Below are 19,983 nucleotides of genomic sequence, written 5' to 3'. Positions count from 1 at the left end.
TGTTGTCTCTAGGACTCTCTAGATCCTCCAGTGTGGAGGTCAATGGTCTATGGTCTATGGTCAATGTCTATTGTCGGTTGCACTGCAGGACCTAGCGCATTTGTAGGTCCTCCAGCACAATTCTGTGGTCAACTTTTCATAGATGTTAGCCACAGACTGGTCCTGGAAGACCAAGAGATTCCTAAAGGGAACATTTCTTTAGGTATTCATAAGTCCTCCAGCACAATTCTGCAGTCAACTGCTGGCAGATGTTGACCAGACTTGCCCTAGAGATTCCTACACAGAACACTTCTCTGGGCATTCAGAGCAATTCTGTGGCCAACCTCTGGCAGATGCTGACCACAGACTTGTCATGGAGGACCTAAAGGTTCCTAGAGAGGTGTTCTCTCAGATAAGATATTATTATTATTATTATTATTATTAATAACCTTTATTTGTGAAGCGCTGTAAATTTACACAGCGCTGTACATGCAATTTTTTAGTTAGACGGTTCCCTGCCCTCGGGCTTACAATCTAAAAAGACATGATACAGAAGGAGAAGGGAGTGGTGGAGGGAAAGGGTAAGAGGTCCAGCAGTTCCTCTCTACCTCCAAGGCCTGGACCAAGGCAGATGGACTGGAGGGAGGGCTTGGCTTCATAATGGAAGGTTAATATAAGGGTTAGGGGCACAGGGCCTCCATGAAAGTGGGAAAACCTCTGAGAGAGAGAGAGAGAGAGAGAAGGTGGGTGTATTATCTATCTATATGTATATATTATCTATATATTATCTGAGAGAACAGTGGTTTTTCCACTTTCATGGAGGCTATCTATCTATCTATCTATCTATCTATCTATCTATCTAGTGTGTGTGTGTGTATAGATATACAGATATATAATCTGAGAGAAGCCCTCTCTCTCTCTCTCTCTATGTACTGCAGTTTTCCCACTGTAAATGAGGCCCTGCTGTGCCCCTAATCCCTAGAGATACAACGCGCATGGCTGCAGTGCTGGCCCCGCGGAGGGCTTGCAACCAAGGGCTGTCTCACCCGCCGGTGCTGCGCTTCTATGCGGGCCTGGCCTCCGCCAAGCAGCGCAGCCCGACGCTTCTCCTCGATGCGCTGGGGGACCGAGAGGCCTCGGCGGGGGCTGCTGCTGGTGCTGGAACACAGGCGGGAGAGCCTGGGCAGAGTGGGAGCCCCCCAGCGCCAGCAGGGAAGGATCCGCACGGCGGCCATGGCTCTCAGGAGGAGGAGGCGCCTGCCTCAAGGCCTAGTCTCTCCTCCCGGCGCTGCTGCCTCAGAGGCCTCGCCCAGCCTCGTCTCCAAGAGCCCTTGCAATATGGCCGCTTCGTGTGGCGCTTTTTTTTTGGGGGGGGGGGTGTTGGTACATGGTTACCTCCGGGAGCAGGCCTTCCTGCCCCGAAAACTGTGAAAGCAAAGGGCCTTTGCTTTGGCTTCCCGCGTTTAAGGGTTTTTTTCATACAAAGTAGCGTTTTAGCACAGTCCAGGCGTCCTCCTTTTCCAGGACACGTCCTCCATTTCAGCCTTCTGTCAGGAGGGGTTTCAAAATGCCCTCCATTTTGAGCATGGCGAAGAAGCATTGATTTACATGTGTATTACTACTGTTTTTAGCTCAGGGTGACCAGAGGTCCTCCTTTTCCAGGACCTGACCTACATACAGTTCAGCCTTCTGCCCAGGAGTTCCAAAATGTCCTTCATTTTGAGCACAATAAGAAGCATGAATTCATATTTCTATTAGTATTTTTAGCTCAGGGCGTCCAGAGATCCTCCTTTTCCAAGACATGCCCTCCATTTCAGCCTTCCCTCCAGGAGGCATTCCCTAATGTCCTCCATTTTGAGCAGGACTAAGAAGCATGAATTTACATTTGTATTAGTGTTTTTGGCTCAGGGTGACCAAACCTCCTTTTCCAGGACATGTCTTACATTCCAGGCTTCTGTTATTTTTAAATGTCCTGCATGTTTTCCCTGATGTCCTGCACCTGGCAGTGCCTTGTCCTCCTTTGCCATTAGGACATCTGGTCACCCTGCTTTCACGCTGCAGAAATAATGCAATCTGACACCAATTTAACTGCCATGGCTGGATGCTAGGGAATAACAGGATAGTTTTGTAGTTTTGTGACATATGTACCTTTCTCTTTTTAAACTGTAAGCCACTCTGAGTCCAAGTTTTGGGGGGAAAGTGGGATACAAATAAATATAATACTCTTGTCAGAGAGCTCTGGTGCCACAAAAAACTACAATTCCCAGGATCCCATAGGATAGAGCCATGATAGCTAAAGTGGTGTCAAACCGCATTGTTTCTGCAGTCCCAATGCACCCCAAGTCGTTTCTGACTTATGGCAACCCTAAGGCGAACCTGCCATGGTCTTTTCTCGGCAAGATTTGTTCAGAGGGCGTTTGCCTTGTCCTTTCTGTGAGGTTGAGAGAGTATGAGTTGCCCAGCATCAGCTGGCAGTTTTCCATGGCCAAGAGGAGATTTGGTCTCTAGAGTCTTGGCCCACTGCTCAAACCACTACACATGGCTGGATCCTATCTACTCAATTAATTGCAAGTACCCGCGGCCGTTTTTGAGCTCCCTGCACCATATGCGGCGACCGCAGATTCTCCATTCCGGCTCAGAGGTTTCAGCACCTGCCCTATAAGACGACCCCCAACTTTTGAGAAGATTTTCCTGGGTTAAAAAGTAGTCTTATATGCCAGAAAATACAGTAAATACAACAAAATCAGAAAATACGTTGATGACATTCAGTGAGATGCTGTTTTTCTCACTTACATGATTTTAATTTTTTTTATCATCATTGCCTGATGAAGAAGCTTGTGGGCTGTGAAAGCTATTCATATGTTTTTCTCACAAGCAAGTGTAAAACAGAATAACCTTTTTCTTGCAGATCAGAGACATATTTGCTCAAGGTCTTTAGTTTGACAGTAGCTTGGGGTGGTTGGGTAGAAGGCAGACTGTATTTTACCCTGAGATAAAACCATGAGTGTCAGTAGAAGCACTCCAGTTTTCATTTTTTTACAACTGTTTTTTGTGACATTTCAGATCTTGAAAGAGTACAAATTTTTGTGATGGAGGTGTTGGTCCAATAAAGGAATGTTCCCCCCAGATTTGCTTTGTGTTGTGAACTTTTCTGATGCTTTTGTGTGTTACTTGAAGGGCAGAGTCTAGGGGTGGACTGAAAACTCAAACATGTTCACCTCCCCTATTAATGTATTAACCATTACAACCAAAGGCTATTCCAAGGATAAATGGCACTAAGCAAAAAGGGGAAAAATTAGTGTTTCAGCTGTAACTAGAAAGATTGTCTGGACACTAGTCTAACCCTTAAAAACAACAGTGTAAATCTAGCATACTAGGTTACGAGAAGTGGTCTTGTTAGTTTCCTCTGAGCATGTCTACAATAATTGCTAGTCTGCATTCTGTTAACTTTCTGATTGCTTGCTTTACCACATCCACTCTATCTTACCACAGTTTTTCCATTTCTTTTTCTTTCTTCCATTAGACTATGCATTTGATTATAAACACTTTTTGGGAGTAAAGCTATCTCATGTCCCCAGATGGATTTCAATTACACATTCAAAGGAACTGTGATAGCAGTTCACCAATGGTGGGGTCTCCTTCTCTGAATGTCTTCAAAAAGAGGCTGGACAACTAGCTGCTGGGGATGCTCTACCTGGAAATCCTACATTGAGCAGGAGGTTAGACAGGTACCATTCCAAATCTATGGTTTCCCACAATTCTGCTTGTCTCAGTAAAGCTGCTGCATGGGCCTTGTTGCTACTCATGCATCAAGTTTATTATTATTATTAACCTTTATTTATGAAGCGCTGTAAATTTACACAGTGCTGTACATGCAATCTTTTTAGTTAGATGGTTCCCTGCCCTCGGGCTTACAATCTAAAAAGACACGACACAAAAGGAGAAGGGAGTGGTGGAGGGAAAGGGTAAGAGGTCCAGCAGTTCCTCTCTACCTCCGAGGCAGATGGACTGGAGGGAGGGCTTGGCTTCATAATGGATGGTTAATCATTTTCCAGGGAAAATACATACTCTCAAGTAGGATAATGCATATACAGTACATAGCAATACAGGAAATGGTTTGATAAACAGGCACCAAAAGAACATCAAGTAGTAAGCGACAATTATGCAATGCCTGGGAAGGCTTCTCTGAACAGGATGGTTTTCAACTCCGTTTTGAAGCTGGTTAAAGAAGTGATGGCTCTTGCTTGTGGGGGAAGAAGGTTCCAGGAGTGAGGGGCAGCAAGTGAAAAGGGGCGAATCCGAGATGGGGCAGAGGAAATCCTGGGCTGAGACAGAAGACCTTGACTACCAGAATGGAGGGCCCGAGTGGGAAGGTGAGGAGAAAGAAGGTCTGATAAGTAAGGAGGGGCCAGTCCATGGAGGGCTTTAAATGTCGACAGCAGGAGCTTATACTGAATGTGGAAAGGGAAGGGGAGCCAGTGAAGGGATGCCAACACAGGAGAGATGTAGTCAGAGCGGTGGGTGGAAGTGATAATGCGTGCAGCTGAATGCTGGACAGAGATTAAAGGACGGAGGTGAGAAAGAGGAAGCCCAGCCAGGAGGACGTTACAGTAATCAAGTCGTGAGATCACTAGGGCATGGACCAGGATCTTGGCAGTAGAGACAGAGAGAAATGGTCGGATTTTGGCAATATTGTACAAAAAGAGTCTACAAGCCTTGGCTGTGGTCTGGATCTGAGGGATACATGACAGAGAAGAGTCAAAGATAAAACCAAGACTGCTATGTGATGATGCAAAGGCTTTTTAATGTGGAACCAGGCACAAAATGTGCAGTTCCAGAACAACATTTGTGCGATTCAGAATTCAAACAATGCAAGCACTGCACTATGTTAGTTGATTCTGAAAACAGTTGGCAAGAATGTGATAAACAGAGTGGAGTCCAGACTTCTCTATAATCTGTTGGTTGGATGGTGAACCAGAAAGAGGAATAGCCATAAGCTGTCTCTCCCTCCTCCTCCTTCATTGTCTTGTTCTATCTCCATCACCAAACCTTTCTACCCTTTATGAGTGAAATGGCAGCATCTTTTGTATTTTCTGAACACATATTAGGTGTAACAAAAATACAGAACAAACTATCATAAACAAACACACAGGTCAATTTAGCCTGAAGAATTCCCAATGCTGGCCTCGTGTGATTCTCCTCAATAAGTGCTCTATTTTCTTATTTAAAGAGCAAACATGCTATTCTGGCAAAAGCTTCCCACAGCCAATGCAGAGTTGCTTTTCTGGCTCCTCAGTCCATTCTATCTGAATTCAGCAGGCAAAGCAGGACTCCATTGCACCCTAGGCGGTGGCCTCAGGCTAAAATCTTTGGCTTATGCTGAAAGGCTGATACCTTTGTCAAGATGCCTGCCTTAACAATGCCTGCAAATACTCAGATGTCCTCAATTTTAGTTCCCTCCACAGCAACCAAGCCTTCTCAGTTCCTCTGGCAAGATGGCTGCCTTAACAATGCCTGCAGAGTGGGGGAACCAAACTCCCTTAAGAGTGCTGTATTGTGTTTTTGCTTCTCAATCAAGGATTTTAAATAACTCTCACTCAAAATAAAGTTGTAGGAATGCTGGGGTTTTGTTTTTTGTTTTAGTTCCTAATGTCTCTTGTGTGAAGCATCTTGATTTCCCCTCCTATAGAATCATAGAATTGGAAAAGACCACAAGGACCATCCAGTCCAACCCCCTGCCATGCAGGAACTCTCAATCAAAGCATCCCCGACAGATGGCCATCCAGCCTCTGTTTAAAGACCTCCAAAGAGGTAGACTCCAAGGGAATGTCTTCCACTGTCCAACAGCCCTTACTGTCAGGAAGTTCCTCCTAATGTTGAGGTGGAATATTTTTTCCTGTAGCTTGCATCCATTGTTCCAGGTCCTGTTCTCTGGAGCAGCAGAAAACAAGCTTGCTCCCTCCTCAATATGACATCCCGTCAAATATTTAAACAGGGCTATCATATCACCTCTTAACCTCTGCAGGCTAAACATCCCCAGCTCCATAAGGCTAATGCAATTCTAGGCTGCATAGTGTCTAGATCAAGGGAAATAATAGTGCCACTCTATTCTGCTTTGATCAGGCCCCACCTGGAATATTGTGTCCAGTTCTGGGCCCCACAATTTTAAAAGGATGTGGAGAAACTGGAGCGTGTCCAAAGGAGGGCGGCTAAAACGGTGAAGGGTCTGGAAACCATGCCCTATGAGGAATGACTTAGGGAGCTTGGAGAAGAGAAGGTTAAGAGGTGATATGATAGCCCTATTTAAATACTTGAAAGGATGTCACTTTGAGGAACGAGCAAGCTTGTTTTCTGCTGCTCCAGAGAACAGGACCTGGAAAAATGTATGCAAGCTCCAGGAAAAGAGATTCCACCTCAACATTAGGAAGAACTTCCTGACAGTAAGGGCTGTTCAACAGTGGAACACACTCCCTTGGAGTGTGGTGGAGTCTCCTCCTTTGGAGGTCTTTAAACAGAGGCTGGATGGTCATCTGTTGGGGATGCTTTGATTTAGATTTCTTGCATGGCAGGGGGTTAGACTGGATGGCCCTAGCGGTCTCTTCCAACTCTATGATTCTATGGTGGGGTACAGACCGCCGCTTTGCGGCGGTCTGCCGCCGCCGCCAGTAGGTCCGCGGGGGAGCCGGAGCCTTCAGACGGCCCGACTCCCACGCGGACCGAAAAAGAAGCTCCAAAATGGAGCTTCTTTTACCATCGCGTTTGCGACGTAGCGAGGCGCCAGGGGCGCGCTCGCTACGTCACAAGCGGCGCGACACGTACGGACGCTCAGCGTCCGATACGCAAAGATGGCGGCGCCCATGTGGAAGGGGCGCCGCCATCTTGTACGTATAGGATACGTACTAGGGTTAGGGGGGTGCGGAAGCACCGCCCCTTCCTAACCCTAGTACGTATTCTATACGTACTAAATGGCGGTATGTATCCCGCCTACGATTACTATTCTGTGATTCTATGATTACTATTCCTCATAGGGCATGGTTTCCAGACCATTTTAGTTGCCCTCCTTTGGACATGCTCCAGTTTCTCAACACCCTTTTTTGATTGTAGGCCCAGAACTGGACACAGTATTCCAGGTGGGACTTGACCAAAGCAGAATAGAGTGGCACTATTACTTCCCTTGATCTTGACACTATACCTCTATTGATGCAGCCTAAAATCACATTGGCATTTTTAGCTGCCGCTATCGCACTGTTGACTCATGGTCTACTTGGACTCCTAGATCCCTTTCACACGTAGTTTCATTCAGGCAGGTGTCCCCCATCCTATATCTGTGCATTTCATTTATGCATCTAAATCTCTAACGCAAGAACTCTTATGTTAGAGCTTTACTCTTGTGTTAGAACTTTTTGGGTTCAACATGACCGAATGGAAACAAACTTTTAAGTATGCCACTAAAGATCACAGAACAACAATGCAAAACAACAAAACGTGCCAGTACACAAGAAGACTGCACAAGTGCGTTGAAATGGCACCAGCTACCTGTGCAAGTTACAATCGCATAGCAGTGTACAACTGCTTTCCTGTATTTCTGTGAGAATAGTGATTGCTATTCACAATGCAGGTATACAGTAATGGGCAAAACTGGAACTACAGTGACAAGAAGCAGCGAAAGAAAAGAAAAAAGACAGAACTTCTTCTGTATTACACTGCTAATTATACAGAAGGTACATTATATAGAAGATAAAACTTCACCAGTTGTGTCTTGATCAGCCTTGGAACTTTATGGGGACTTGAGAGCAGAAATTCAGCCACCCACTCAGCTAATTAGAATTAACAGAAGAGCTCCCAAATATATCTGGACTGGCTTATAATATTTTGAGATAACACACATTGCCATTTAAGAGAAGGAGGAATTCTAGGGTTTAAAATTATTCAATAGCACCTGTGATATTGGCATAGTATTTCACTGCTGGGAGAATGGTACTTTACTGACATTCATTCTTCTATGCAACTATGAAAGGCAAGACTCTAATAGCTGACTTTAATTTTGTCACCTGTATGACAGTGGCAAGCCCCCTCTGAAGAAACCTGCCAAGAAAATCCTGTGATAGGGTCGCCACAAGTCAGAAACTACTTGAAGGCAAGCAATGCACACATAAAATGGAGTGCACTTCTGTGCATGTTTACTCAGAAGTAACTCCCACTGTATTTAATGGTTCTTGCTTCTTAAATGAGTTTAGGATTGCTTTCCACACTTTTCCAGAAAAAAATATGATTGAACATAATGAATATTATATCTGAATAAATATTCATACATTTCCACTGTGAAGGCTGACAGTCCGTTTCTGGGCACAATTCAAAGTGCTGGTTATGACCTATAAAGCCCTATGTTTCAGGCTATCTTCTAGAAAATATCTCCCTGTATGTGCCTGCCCAGGCCATGAGATGATTAGGAAAGCCCCTTCTCTCACTACCACCAGCAATCATGCCACCTTTCAATCTTCTCTTCTCCAGGCTAAACATATCTATCTTTTTCAGTCATTCCTCATAAGGTTTCCAGACTTTTGATCATCTTGGTTGCCCTTCCTTGGGCACGTTCCAATTTGTCAATATCCTTGAATTGTAGTGCCCAGAATTAGACACAGTAATTCCAGGTGAGGTCTGACCAAAGCAAAATAGAGTGGCATTACTACTTCCCTTGACCTCCTTTATCGTTTTTGATGCAACCTAGAACTGCATTGACCTTTTTGGCTACCACATCACATTGTTGACTCATGTTTAGCCTGCTGTCTTCCAAAACCCCTAGATCATTTTCATTTGTACTGCTTTCAAGCCAGATGTTATTCAGCCTGTATTTGTGCATTTAATTTTTAAATATTTTTTCCTAGATGTAGTACCTTATATTTATCAGTGTTGACATTCATTGTGTCAATTTTGTCCCAGTTCTTCAATCTGTTGAAGTCATTTTGAATTCTGATCCTGTTCTCTGGAGTATCAGTTAACCCACCCCCATTTGGTGTCATCTGCTTTCTATTCCATCTAAATATTTTATTAAAATGTTGAACAACACAGAAACCCAAAATACCCCATTTATCTTCAGGATGAAGAGTAAACTTTGTTAAGCAGCATCCTCTGGGTTCAGCTGCTGAATCAACTTAACAGTAGCACTATTTAATCATCTGTTCTGTACTTTTTCCTGGTATCAAGCTGTCAAGCCCCAATTTCAGAGAAAAAGCTAGCTATAAATAAAGTTAATAATAGTGATGATAGAGGTAATGATGATAATAATTATAATAATAATACTTCCACTCATTTCCACTGCCCAATTCTGGTAATACTGGATACTGAAGTACCCTGCCCTGTCGGACATGGGTTCCAAAAAGGGCTGAGGAAGAACATCCTTTGTTTAAAGTGTAATATTTCACAGCTAATTTTACACCTTATAGCCCTCTGATAATTCCTCTCTTTGCTTGAGATCTCTGGAGCTTTTTCTGCTTTTTCTCTTATTGCCTTACTTCTCTTACTATAAAGTGAGAGGCCAGTAGGATGATTTCATGGGAAGTTCTCTGATGAGAACTAGGAGCATCCAATTAAATCCAAGAAACTGGAGACATGTCTCAAGATGCTCCAAAGATGTTTGTTCTGTTAATAAAAAAAAGCCTAGTGTGACTTAACCTGTGTGAACTCTGTAAGGCCCTCTTCTGGGGATTATATAAAATATTAAAAGTCTGAGGTAAATATTAATAAAACAACCATTGCTTGAGCATAATACGACTTCTCACTTTCCAAGAGTATTGGTTTCCTATAGACCATTCTTTTAGTGACTTATAAATGTCTTCACACCTATTCACTTTCCTATTTATTTTGTTTATACTTCCTCCTTCTTCTTCATGCTTCTATTTCCAAGGCCTGTTACAGACAGCCAAAATAAAGCTGCTTCGAGTCACAGTGGAGGCATGGTGTTTCAATGATGCATGTGTCCTAAGAGTCCAGAAGTCGCACCAAAGTCACGCTCCAGACTGGAGCGTGGCTTTGGTGTGGCTTCTGGACTCTTAGGACGCATGCATCATTGAAACACCATACCTCCACTGTGACTCGAAGCAGCTTTATTTTGGCTGTCTGTAACAGGCCCAAGTCTCTCCATTCTTCTGTAACTAATTCTCTGGTATAAAACAAAAGATTACATTTTCAGCACAGTTGCATCCTCTTTTGCCTTTCCACTCCATATTCATGGAATTATTTTACCTCATTGATTGGCTCTCCCTCTATGTTTCTGGTATTAAGTGTTTATTAAAACTTACTTCTTTATCCTCACCTTTGGAATTGAACATCACCTCTGGCTTCCATTCCTCTTTACTCACATCCCCAGTTCTTTCTTTAGACTGTGTGAAACTATGAACTAACCTGTATCATCCAGGCAATTAGGTTAAAATAATCTGCTGGATGAATGGTGGCAAAAGTATCTAGTCAGTATGTTTGTTTATATTTTAGACTGTTTTAGCTATCGCCCTGCTACATACTGCTGAATGCTATGTATTTTAGTAAGCATGAATGAGAAACGAGTTATTCCAATGATTGTACTTACTACCTAACTACTGGTAGTTAGATTGGTAACTACTGGTAGTTAGTAAACTGGTAACTGCCTCAAGAAACCTTATTCTGAACATTTCCTCATCCCTCTCAGTAATTGCAATTTATTTCTATGGCATGTCTGCTGTGCACCTTCAAGTCATTTCTGACTTATGGCAAACCTATTATGGGGATTTTGTGGCAAGATTTGTTCAGAAGAGATTTTGCCATTGCCTTCTGAGAGTGTGATTTGCCCAAGGTCACATGCACAATGTACGGTATAATATTCAACACATAATGTATTTTAGCATTTAAATTATGCTGAAAAATATGGGTTCTGTACTATAATAGGATTCACTCTCTTTATATGATGCAAATTTAAAAAATCTCACTTTGCTGCTAAAGATGGAAAAGGTATAATGTTAAAATCATTAATGACATTTTTAATATTTATTTTATATATATATATCTTTATAACTAAAAAAACACAAAAGCTCTGAAACTAAATGCTAAATCCAGGGGATTTAGGGGGCTATGTGCCATTTAAAGTATATGTCTCACCATCAGAATCAGGAGTAAGAACAATCGTTATCCCACTCCACAATTAGTACTGACGGTGCTATGCTGTCAAATGCCCTTGAGCTCTACTGAGCATGCTCCCCTTTTCTGGTCTGTTCACTGCATTTTATTCTTTAGCTGTCGTCTGTCCTCTGTAGTGCCTCTATGTGCCGATAGAAGAGAGGATAGTAAAAAGAGAATCTGCGTTATTTCTTCTCCACCTATCCTAAACTGACAACATTTAGCTCTGTATTTTCTGGTTTCCCAGTATCTTTGGCTTCACAGCCAGGTATCCCCAATTCTGCCTGTTTTCTTTGAAAGACAGAAATGGATACACTGCTGAACACTGAAGAGCAGATTTCTACTCTATAACATCTCTTGTCCTTGGAATATTTTTGAGGGATCACTTCTTCAGCATCTTCTAAACAAGAGGTAAATCTTCTTTACTTCTTTTTGCCTTCTTGCTTGATACAATCAATCTCAGCTGACTATTTGAGCAAAAGCTTTCTGTTTCCATTAACAAAAATGTATCACATTTTTACAGACATGTGACTTTAAAGCTATGATATTTTCAAACCGTGCCTAGATTTCCCAGGAAAATGTCACAGAGCAACTTTGAGTGCCCCAGATTCAGTAATACTGCAGTAACCAGCCAACAGTACAACCAAGAAGCCTGTAACACATACATTAGAAAGAGTACTACTTCTCTCTGCTTTGCTGAGGATCCATGGTCTATGGGTGCATCTCACTCATCTGTATTTTGATTTTTTTTTATTTGCTGTTCCCACTGTCCTAACTTCTAATACCTTAGTATTTTTCTATAATTTAATTAGAAAATGCTGTGTCTTAAGATATACGTGTATGGATTTCACAGTTAGGGAGGTAAGGTCAGGGAATAGACTGAGATTAAATCCATAATTCTATAAGAAAACTATAGTAAAATTGGCATTTTAACTATTTTAATTAAAAGCAATGGTACAATGTTCCCCAATAGGAAGAAAATTAATTCTTGTTGGTCTTATATGTTTTAGGCTTGACCTTATAAACTGGGGAGAAAAGAAGACTAAACACATTAGCATATGTGCCCTTGGAACATTACAACCTGTGGGATTGTACTTACATTGTACTAACATTCAAAATTAAGACAGAATATATTGATTTAACAGCAGCATGAAAAAAAAATCAATAGGTGGAGAGAAAATAGAAATGGGGATGATTTGTATGTGTGGAATCCTACAGATTTTTAGCCGCTGCAAAGACAGCTATGTTAGCAATATCACATGCACTCACAGTAGAGGGAGTATCAGTGGTACTGGAAATAAATTTTATTTCGACAGAGTACAGATTTTAAGATGTATGTAACTTATCACTAAGTGCTAGCAATGTGAACTGTGTGTTACTTATCAAGGGGGCCCATGATTATGAATAGCAATTATTAAAATAAAACAGTGAGAAAGGGCTGTTTTTCATGTCCTTGCTGTGGGACTTCCAAGAAAAGACCCACAGGTGATGAATTACATAGGCATTTGGTGTACTGAATGAGGTAGGCATTTGCTGAATTAGACAGACATTTTGTGTAGCTCCTCTTATGTGCAGAATACTCAAACTATACTCATGGTAGCTATATAATGCTCATATATGCTGCTTTGTGTCCATCTTAAGTACAGTTATTCACATCTCCAGGGATAAACTCTGTTGAAACATCTTCACTGACACAGCAAATCTGGTTGTGACATATAGACATTGTAAATTTACATTCTGTTTAGTGGAATCTATTAATATTCTAATGGATTAAAGGAGCCCTTCAGGATAAACCACTTCTTCAACTGCAACAGTATAATTTAAACAGGTAAATATCAAACATAAATTTTAAAATAATGAACAATAGTAAATGTATTAATAATTATAGTGTAGCATAATAATCTGTCGCAACTGGTTTTCTGTAATTTTCATTGGTATTAAGATTTGGATTCCTCTCAAAGCAACTTCAGTTTTCATACTATACAATATAAACAAAAAATTAGAATTGGGTTTAAGCTTACGCCAGTATTTTTCACAGTCAAGAATTACCTCAATGATTTCCTAACTGCTGAATTGATTATATTTTGTTTTCCTTTTTTTTTTATCAGCCCTGGTTATCTTACAGAAATGGATACTTCACCTTCCAAACAATATCCAGTGAAAAAACGAGTGAAAATTCATCCCCACACTGTGACAGTGAAATATACTTCTCACTATCCACAGCCTGGGGAAGAGGAATATGAAGAAATTAACGAAGACAATGAGACTTTTGTAGAAGATAATCCAAAGAGAAGATTGCTGAGTGATGGTCAACGGAAAGGAAGGTCTTTCTTTGGAACTATTGACATACCATCGCCGACAGAACAAAAGCTGGAGACCCACAAGAGTGAACAAGGCCAAGTTTTTGTGGACGGAAGCATTTTTCAGTCTCGAAAGACTTGGGCTATTCTTTTAGGATCTGCTTTGGCTCATGGATGTGTAGCTCTGATAACCAGACTTGCTTCTGATCGTTCCAAAGTGCCATCTCTAGAACTGATCTTCATCCGTTCTGTTTTACAAGCGTTTTCTGTCTTAGTTGTGTGCTACTACCATGAGGATCCTTTTGGACCAAAAGGCCACCGACTACGACTATTCTTCTATGGAGTATGCAATGTTATATCTATTACATGTGCTTACACCTCCTTTGCAATAGTACCACCAAGCAATGGGACGACTATGTGGAGAGCTACCACTACTGTCTTCAGTGCCATTTTGGCATTTTTACTAGTAGATGAGCGAATGGCTTATATTGATGCAATTACTGTAGCTGGTAGTATTATTGGTGTTTGTCTGGTCATGATCCCCAATATTATTGATGAAGAAAATTCTCTCTTGAACACCTGGAAGGAGGCCTTTGGTTATACCATGACAGTTATGGCAGGCTTAACCACAGCTCTCTCCATGATAGTGTACAGGTCCATTAAGGACAATGTGAGCATGTGGACAGCACTTTTCACCTTTGGTTGGACCGGAACAGTATGGGGCATCTCCACTATGTTTTTCCTTCAAGAGCCAATAATTCCACTGAATGGAGAAAGTTGGAGCTATCTTCTAGGTATCTGTGTATGTTCTACAGTGGCTTTTCTGGGTGTTTATTATGCCTTGAGCAAATTCCATCCAGCTTTGGTCAGCACAGTGCAGCATCTGGAGATTGTGATAGCTATGATCCTTCAGCTTCTTGTGTTACGCATCTTTCCCACTGTTTACGATATGGTTGGAGGAGCTATCATCATCATTAGTGTCTTTTTTCTTGCATGGTATAAACTCTCGTGGAGGAAAAAGCATGATTATCAGGAGATACTGGATTCTTCCATTAAATGAATGCAGAATGGTTCTATTCTATTTACTGCCCTGTATAACTTATATACATTTATGTATGTCTTTTGTATCATGTTGTTGATAGCATACTGCCATTTCCTGTTCTAATATAGGAGAACTGCCTCAGTACAACTCAGTGGAGTTACACCAGAAATGTCTGTTTTAGAATCTATATGTGAGAATTATTTTAAAATGTGAAAACTATGAAAATTATATTTTATTCTTATATAGAATCATAGAATTATATAGTGTACAGTAAGTGCCAATATAGACAATCCTGTCCTAGAGACTATCTCACTGCATTCTAATAGGCATACTCCTGAGGAAGTTCCTATATCAGACTTGATAGTGTCTGTGTGGAGTAACCTTTTGCAGTGTTCATGGCAGGACAGTCTATGGAAGGAAATATCAGCAAGTACTTACCTTTTTAGAGCAAAGCTTTTACAGAGTTCATAGTTGTACCTATTTAGAGTATCTGGTGCATGAATGGATGACTCCTGCAGATCTCATTGGGCAAGTCTACTTGCAGTTCCTCCTTTGATCAGACCTCTGTGAGATGAACAAACTGATACTTGACTTGACAATTTGAAGATTTACTGGAAGCCCTCTATAAAAGATTGTGGCCTGTTACAGACTGCCAAAATAAAGCTGCTTCGGGTCTCTTTGGAGGTATGCTGTTTAAATGATGCATGCATCCTAATAATCCGAAAGCTGCACCAAAGCTGCACTCCAGTGCTTAGGAATGGAGTGTGGCTTTGGCACAACCTCTGGACTCTTAGGACCCATGCATCATTTAAATAGCATACCTCCAAAGAGACTCGAAGCAGCTTTATTTTGGCATTCTGTAACAGGCCTGTAATTGCAGAAAGAAACTCTGCAAATTAGAGTTCATGTTAACTCTAAAGGATTGTTGTTCATGGAAAACATATATCCTATTTGTTTGTAATACATGTATGTGCTTATAATGATAATACTCATAACCATGCTTTATCTCTGGTGCACATTTCTGATACAGACTTTTCAAGCCGCAAGGCCTTACTCTTCCATCTCTCAGAAGAAGTATACTAATCATTGCTGACTATAGCAATTTCATTCCATGTACATATTTTTGCAAGAGTATGCAGCAGAAACAGATACAGTCACATGTCCCTTTGAAAAATACATTCACCCATATATCCTCATTGATAGATGGTTACCTGTGTTGCTCAAAGCAAATATTAATTCTATAGAAGCGCCATTGACAGAAATAGGGAGCATCCATTAAATGATGTGGATCTGATTTCTAGAATAAAGGATGGCTCTTTTAAATATTATTTCCATCTTATTATTTACTTGACATGGCACTGAATCTAGCTTTCTACTTACAGAAACTTTTATTCCCCCCCTCTCCTGTATCCTAAAAATGAAAGCTGAGGCTTTCTCAGTTTTCCAGAGCTAACTTTTTTGGAGATGCACATGAGGAACTGCAATGCTAAAAAGGTTCTGGTTCTGGTTCTGCTGCCCTGTCAGCAAAAGTCCACTGTTAGATCCTTCCCATGAAACTAGGCAATGGAGTATGATGTATAAATGCTAAATCATACAATTTTACTTTCACAGTAAATAAAAATAAGAACATTTTATATGCAGAAGCTGAGCCCTGCAATCATGACTGCTGGGTTAACGTCACTGACATGTTTGATTAGCTATAGGACCTATGTGCAATTCTTCACTGTGCCAGTGAATGAAACAGGAGCCAGAATGTATTTAAAATAGTGGTGTGGTTTTTTTTTCTCCCAACATAAGCTGTGCAAGTAGATGGGATTACTTATTTATTTGGCTTATTTTATCCTTTTTTCAATCCTGTCCAGGTACTAAAGTAGGGTATAGTTCAAACATTTGCAAATACAAACAAATTTACAATCAGAGGCACAAAATCAAAATGCCAGCAATAAAACCACCAATAAAATACTAGTCTTAAAAAGCCTATTTAAAAATAGAAACCTTGACAACAGGATCAAGCTCTAGATGTATCCCGGTCCTGGGAAGTTGATTCCAGATTTTTGGTATTAGCACCAAACAGCTAATCCAATGATTGCAGCTAGCTTAACAAAACAAAACAAAAGGATGCCACTTATCTCTGTATTGCAGGAGGTGAATGCATGGCAGTCCACTGGGTCAAGTGGGTATCCTGGGTCCAGAATGTGAAGGGCTTGAAGAGTGTTTACTAATGTCCCAAATATGTCTGGAAAACAAATTGGTAACTGGTCATAAAGGAACAGGTATTAGATGGTACTTGCACTTAATGTCGATATTAACCTGACTGCTGCATTTTGAAGTTCAGTTGGCCCTCCACATCTGTAGCTTTGACTTTTGCGTCTTTGACCTTCGTGGTTTTGACTAATATGTTCTTTCTAGAAATCTCTAGGTCCTCCAGCACAACTCTACCAGAAGTTGACCATAAGGTTATGCTGGAGAACCTAGAAGTTCCTGGAGAAAACACTTCTCTAGGCATTTGTAGACCCTCCAGTATGATCCTGTTATCAATATTTGGTAGGTGTTGACCACAGAGTTGCACTGGAGAACCTGGAGCTTCCTAGAGGTAAAAGGTAAAAAGAATAGTGGTTTTTTATTTGTGTTTTTTCCACATTCATGGGGGCCCCAGCGAATGTGGAGGGACCACTATAACTATACTTTCCATATAGCCCTAAAGATCATATTCCCATATAATGTGCACCAGAAGGGAGACATGCACTATACTATTCAGTATCAATTGTATCCATAGAATTCAGTGGCCAGGAAAGCAGATGGCTGGCAAATCAGCCAAAACTGACAGAATATTATTCCAAACATAACCCCAATATCCATGATCCCTTAACACACCTAAACTATAGTCGTGATTTTTGTGGGGAGCGATGTGGTCCTGCCTATATATAAAAGGCACTTCTACCATTTAACAGTATTAACCAGGAAATGATCCACCTGTCATGCAATCTGTTGTTGACCTGAGTCAGGAACCCAGAAGAAATTGCACCATCTGTTTCAGATTAAAAATCAAATTAGATGACTGCCATCCACATAATGATAGCAAACCACTCCTGAGATCTGATCACTCTCCAGTTATGGTTTCCAATCAGTGTTAAACAATAATGGAGAGATTATGTAGTGAGATCTTGTTGCACCTTTGAGACTAACTGAAAGAAAAAAGTTGGCAGCATGAACATTCATAGACTTGAGTCTACTTCCTCAGATACATTTGGCTACAACTTTGAACACAGCTATATCTTTGAATAAAGAACACAGGTGAGTTTCCAAAGACAGGCTCAGTCCTCTAATACAATATCCTGGAATCTCCTAATAAAATAGAACAGGACCCAGAACAATGGATGCAAACTAGAGGAAAAGAGATTCCACCTAAATTAGGGGGAATAGCTAATACCCCAGAGGACAGGATCAAGATTCAAAATGATCTGAACAGACTAGAAAACTGGGCCATAGCTAACAAAATGAAATTCAACACAGAGAAAAGTAAGGTACTGCACTTAGGGTGGAAAAACGAAAAGCACAGATATAGGATGGAGGACACCTGGCTGAATGAAACTACGTGTGAAAGGGATCTAGGAGTCCAAGTAGACCACAAGTTGAACATGAGTCAACAGTGTGATGCGGCAGCTAACAAGGCCAATGCGATTTTAGGCTGCATCAATAGAAGTATAGTGTCTAGATCAAGGGAAGTCATAGTGCCACTATATTCTGCTTTGGTCAGGCCCCACCTGGAATATTGTGTCCAGTTCTGGGCACCACAATTCAGAAAGGACATTGAGAAACTGGAGCGTGTCCAAAGGAGGGCGACTAAAATGGTGAAGGGGCTGGAAACCATGCCCTATGAGGAATGACTTAGGGAGCTGGGGATGTTTAGCCTGGAGAAAAGAAGGCTAAGAGGTGATATGATAGCCCTGTTCAAATATTTGAAGGGATGTCATACTGAGGAGGGAGCAAACTTGTTTTCTGCTGCTCCAGAGACTAGGACCTGGAGCAATGGATGTAAACTGCAGGAAAAGAGATTCCACCTCAACATTAGGAGGAACTTCCTGACAGTAAGGGCTGTTCGACAGTGGAACAAACTCCCTGAGTGTAGTGGAGTCTCCTTCTTTGGAGGTCTTCAAGCAGAGGCTGGATGGCCATCTGTCAATGGGGATGCTTTGATTGTGATTTCCTGCATGGCAGGGGGTTGGACTGGATGGCCCTAGCGGTCTCTTCCAACTCTACCATTCTATGATTTTATGATTCTAAAGATTAGGAGGAACTTCCTGCCAGTAAGAGCTATTTGGCCATGGAATATGCTGCGTTGGAGAGTAGTGGAGTCTCTTTCCTTGGAGGTCTTTAAGCAGAGGCTGGATGGCCATCTGTCACAGGGGGTGCTTTGACTGAGAGTTCCTGCATGGCAGAAGGGGGCTGGACTGGATCAGGGCCCTTGGGCTCCCTTCCAAGTCTGTGATTCTGTGGTTCTATATTTGTATGATTCTGTTGGAGAATACTTGTCCATAGGGAATACAGAGGCTGGGTTGCTAAAAAGATTCAGCACCAAAGAAGGAACCCATCAATGACTCCCTCTGGGCAAGCATGGCTTCCCTGTGGGCAGGTGCTGTCTTTGTTTTAGCAGGTCAAAGAAATGAACCCATGAATCTTCTCCAGTCCTTGGCTTCCCAGAGCTCCCTGGAGGGGCTCCTGGCGGCAAGGGAGGCCGAGGAGGGAGAGGCCTGGGCGGCGAAGGGAGCTTGAGGAGGGAGGCCTTGTTGCTGGGAGACAGACAGCAGCAGGCGCCACGGCGGCCATTGCCAGCAAGGCAGCAGCAGCAGCAGCAGCAGCAGTAAGTAGGTGGGTTGTGGCTGAGTGCCTCTAAGTTTCCCCCCAATTGTCATGATGAGGTTTCTTGGTAAGTTTCTTCAGAGGGGGCTTGAAACTGCCTCCCTCTGAGGCTGAGAGAGAGTGGCTTCACCCAGGATCGCCCACTGGGTGCTTATGGCACAGCCTGGAGTCGAACCCTGTCCTCCAGAGTCAGTTTGTTGTTGGTGTTGTTGTTATATTTCCTCAAGTTGTTTCCAAATGGCTGAGCAGATGACAGAGGCACACTGATTGCCCTGAAGAACATTATAAGGAAGACCCTTGGCATGTAACCCAATGGTAACAACTAGAGGTTGCAGTATTTCCTAAGGATTCCCTATGGGCAAGTATTCTCCAGTTATTCTCTATGGGCAAGTATTCTCTGGGGAGGCTGAGAGTGTGACCCCTTCCCAAGGTCGCCCAGTGGGTTCCTAGGTGTTCTTTGAAGTTTGTATGTCAGTTGTGCGCCTTCAAGTCGTTTCAGAGTTATGGAGACCCAAAGGCAAAGCTGTCATGGAGTCTTCTTGGCAAGAGTTGTTGAGAGGAGGTTTGCCATCCTCTGAGGCTGAGAGAGTGTGGCTTGATCAAGGTCGCCCACTGGGTTCTTATGGCAGAGTCAGGAGTCAAACCCAGGCCTCCAGA

At 42.1% G+C, this 19,983-nt stretch overlaps 2 protein-coding genes across 4 annotated transcripts in view; one reads left to right on the top strand and one right to left on the bottom strand.

Annotated features, from left to right (window-relative positions):
• PCCB (propionyl-CoA carboxylase subunit beta) overlaps window positions 1-1,227 on the bottom strand; it is a 42,361-nt gene extending 41,134 nt beyond the window's left edge. For both annotated transcript variants that reach the window (XR_016280022.1, XM_089509446.1), the window contains exon 1: window positions 1,026-1,227. Coding sequence is in view for 1 of the 2 variants with exons in the window: in XM_089509446.1 (XP_089365572.1) it covers window positions 1,026-1,214 (189 nt within the window). In the remaining variant the exon portion in view is untranslated. The remainder of the gene's footprint in view (window positions 1-1,025) is intronic.
• Window positions 1,228-11,251: 10,024 nt separating this feature from the next.
• Window positions 11,252-15,972, top strand: LOC149318331 (solute carrier family 35 member G2-like). 2 transcript variants are annotated; one of them, XM_089507784.1, is made up of 2 exons: window positions 11,252-11,535; window positions 13,233-15,972. In XM_089507784.1, exon 2 carries the CDS (start codon window positions 13,252-13,254, stop codon window positions 14,482-14,484), a length of 1,233 nt encoding a protein of 410 aa, XP_089363910.1. In that variant the 5' UTR covers window positions 11,252-11,535; window positions 13,233-13,251; the 3' UTR covers window positions 14,485-15,972. The 2 variants fall into 2 exon arrangements, with proteins under 2 accessions (XP_089363910.1, XP_089363911.1); XM_089507785.1 differs by lacking the exon at window positions 11,252-11,535 and adding an exon at window positions 12,703-12,952.
• The last annotated feature ends 4,011 nt before the right edge of the window (window positions 15,973-19,983 follow it).

This window comes from Sceloporus occidentalis, unplaced genomic scaffold (genome assembly GCF_023333645.1).
Source record: "Sceloporus occidentalis isolate IW3139 unplaced genomic scaffold, rSceOcc1.0.p SCAF_2, whole genome shotgun sequence".
Classification (NCBI taxonomy): Eukaryota; Metazoa; Chordata; class Lepidosauria; order Squamata; family Phrynosomatidae; genus Sceloporus; species Sceloporus occidentalis.
Note: the sequence above shows the minus strand (reverse complement) of the source record. Positions and strands in the feature narration are given on the sequence as shown.

Excerpts from the sequence above, each read along its gene's own strand:
- LOC149318331 (XM_089507784.1), top strand. The coding sequence starts at position 13,252 with ATGGATACTTCACCTTCCAAACAATATCCAGTGAAAAAACGAGTGAAA.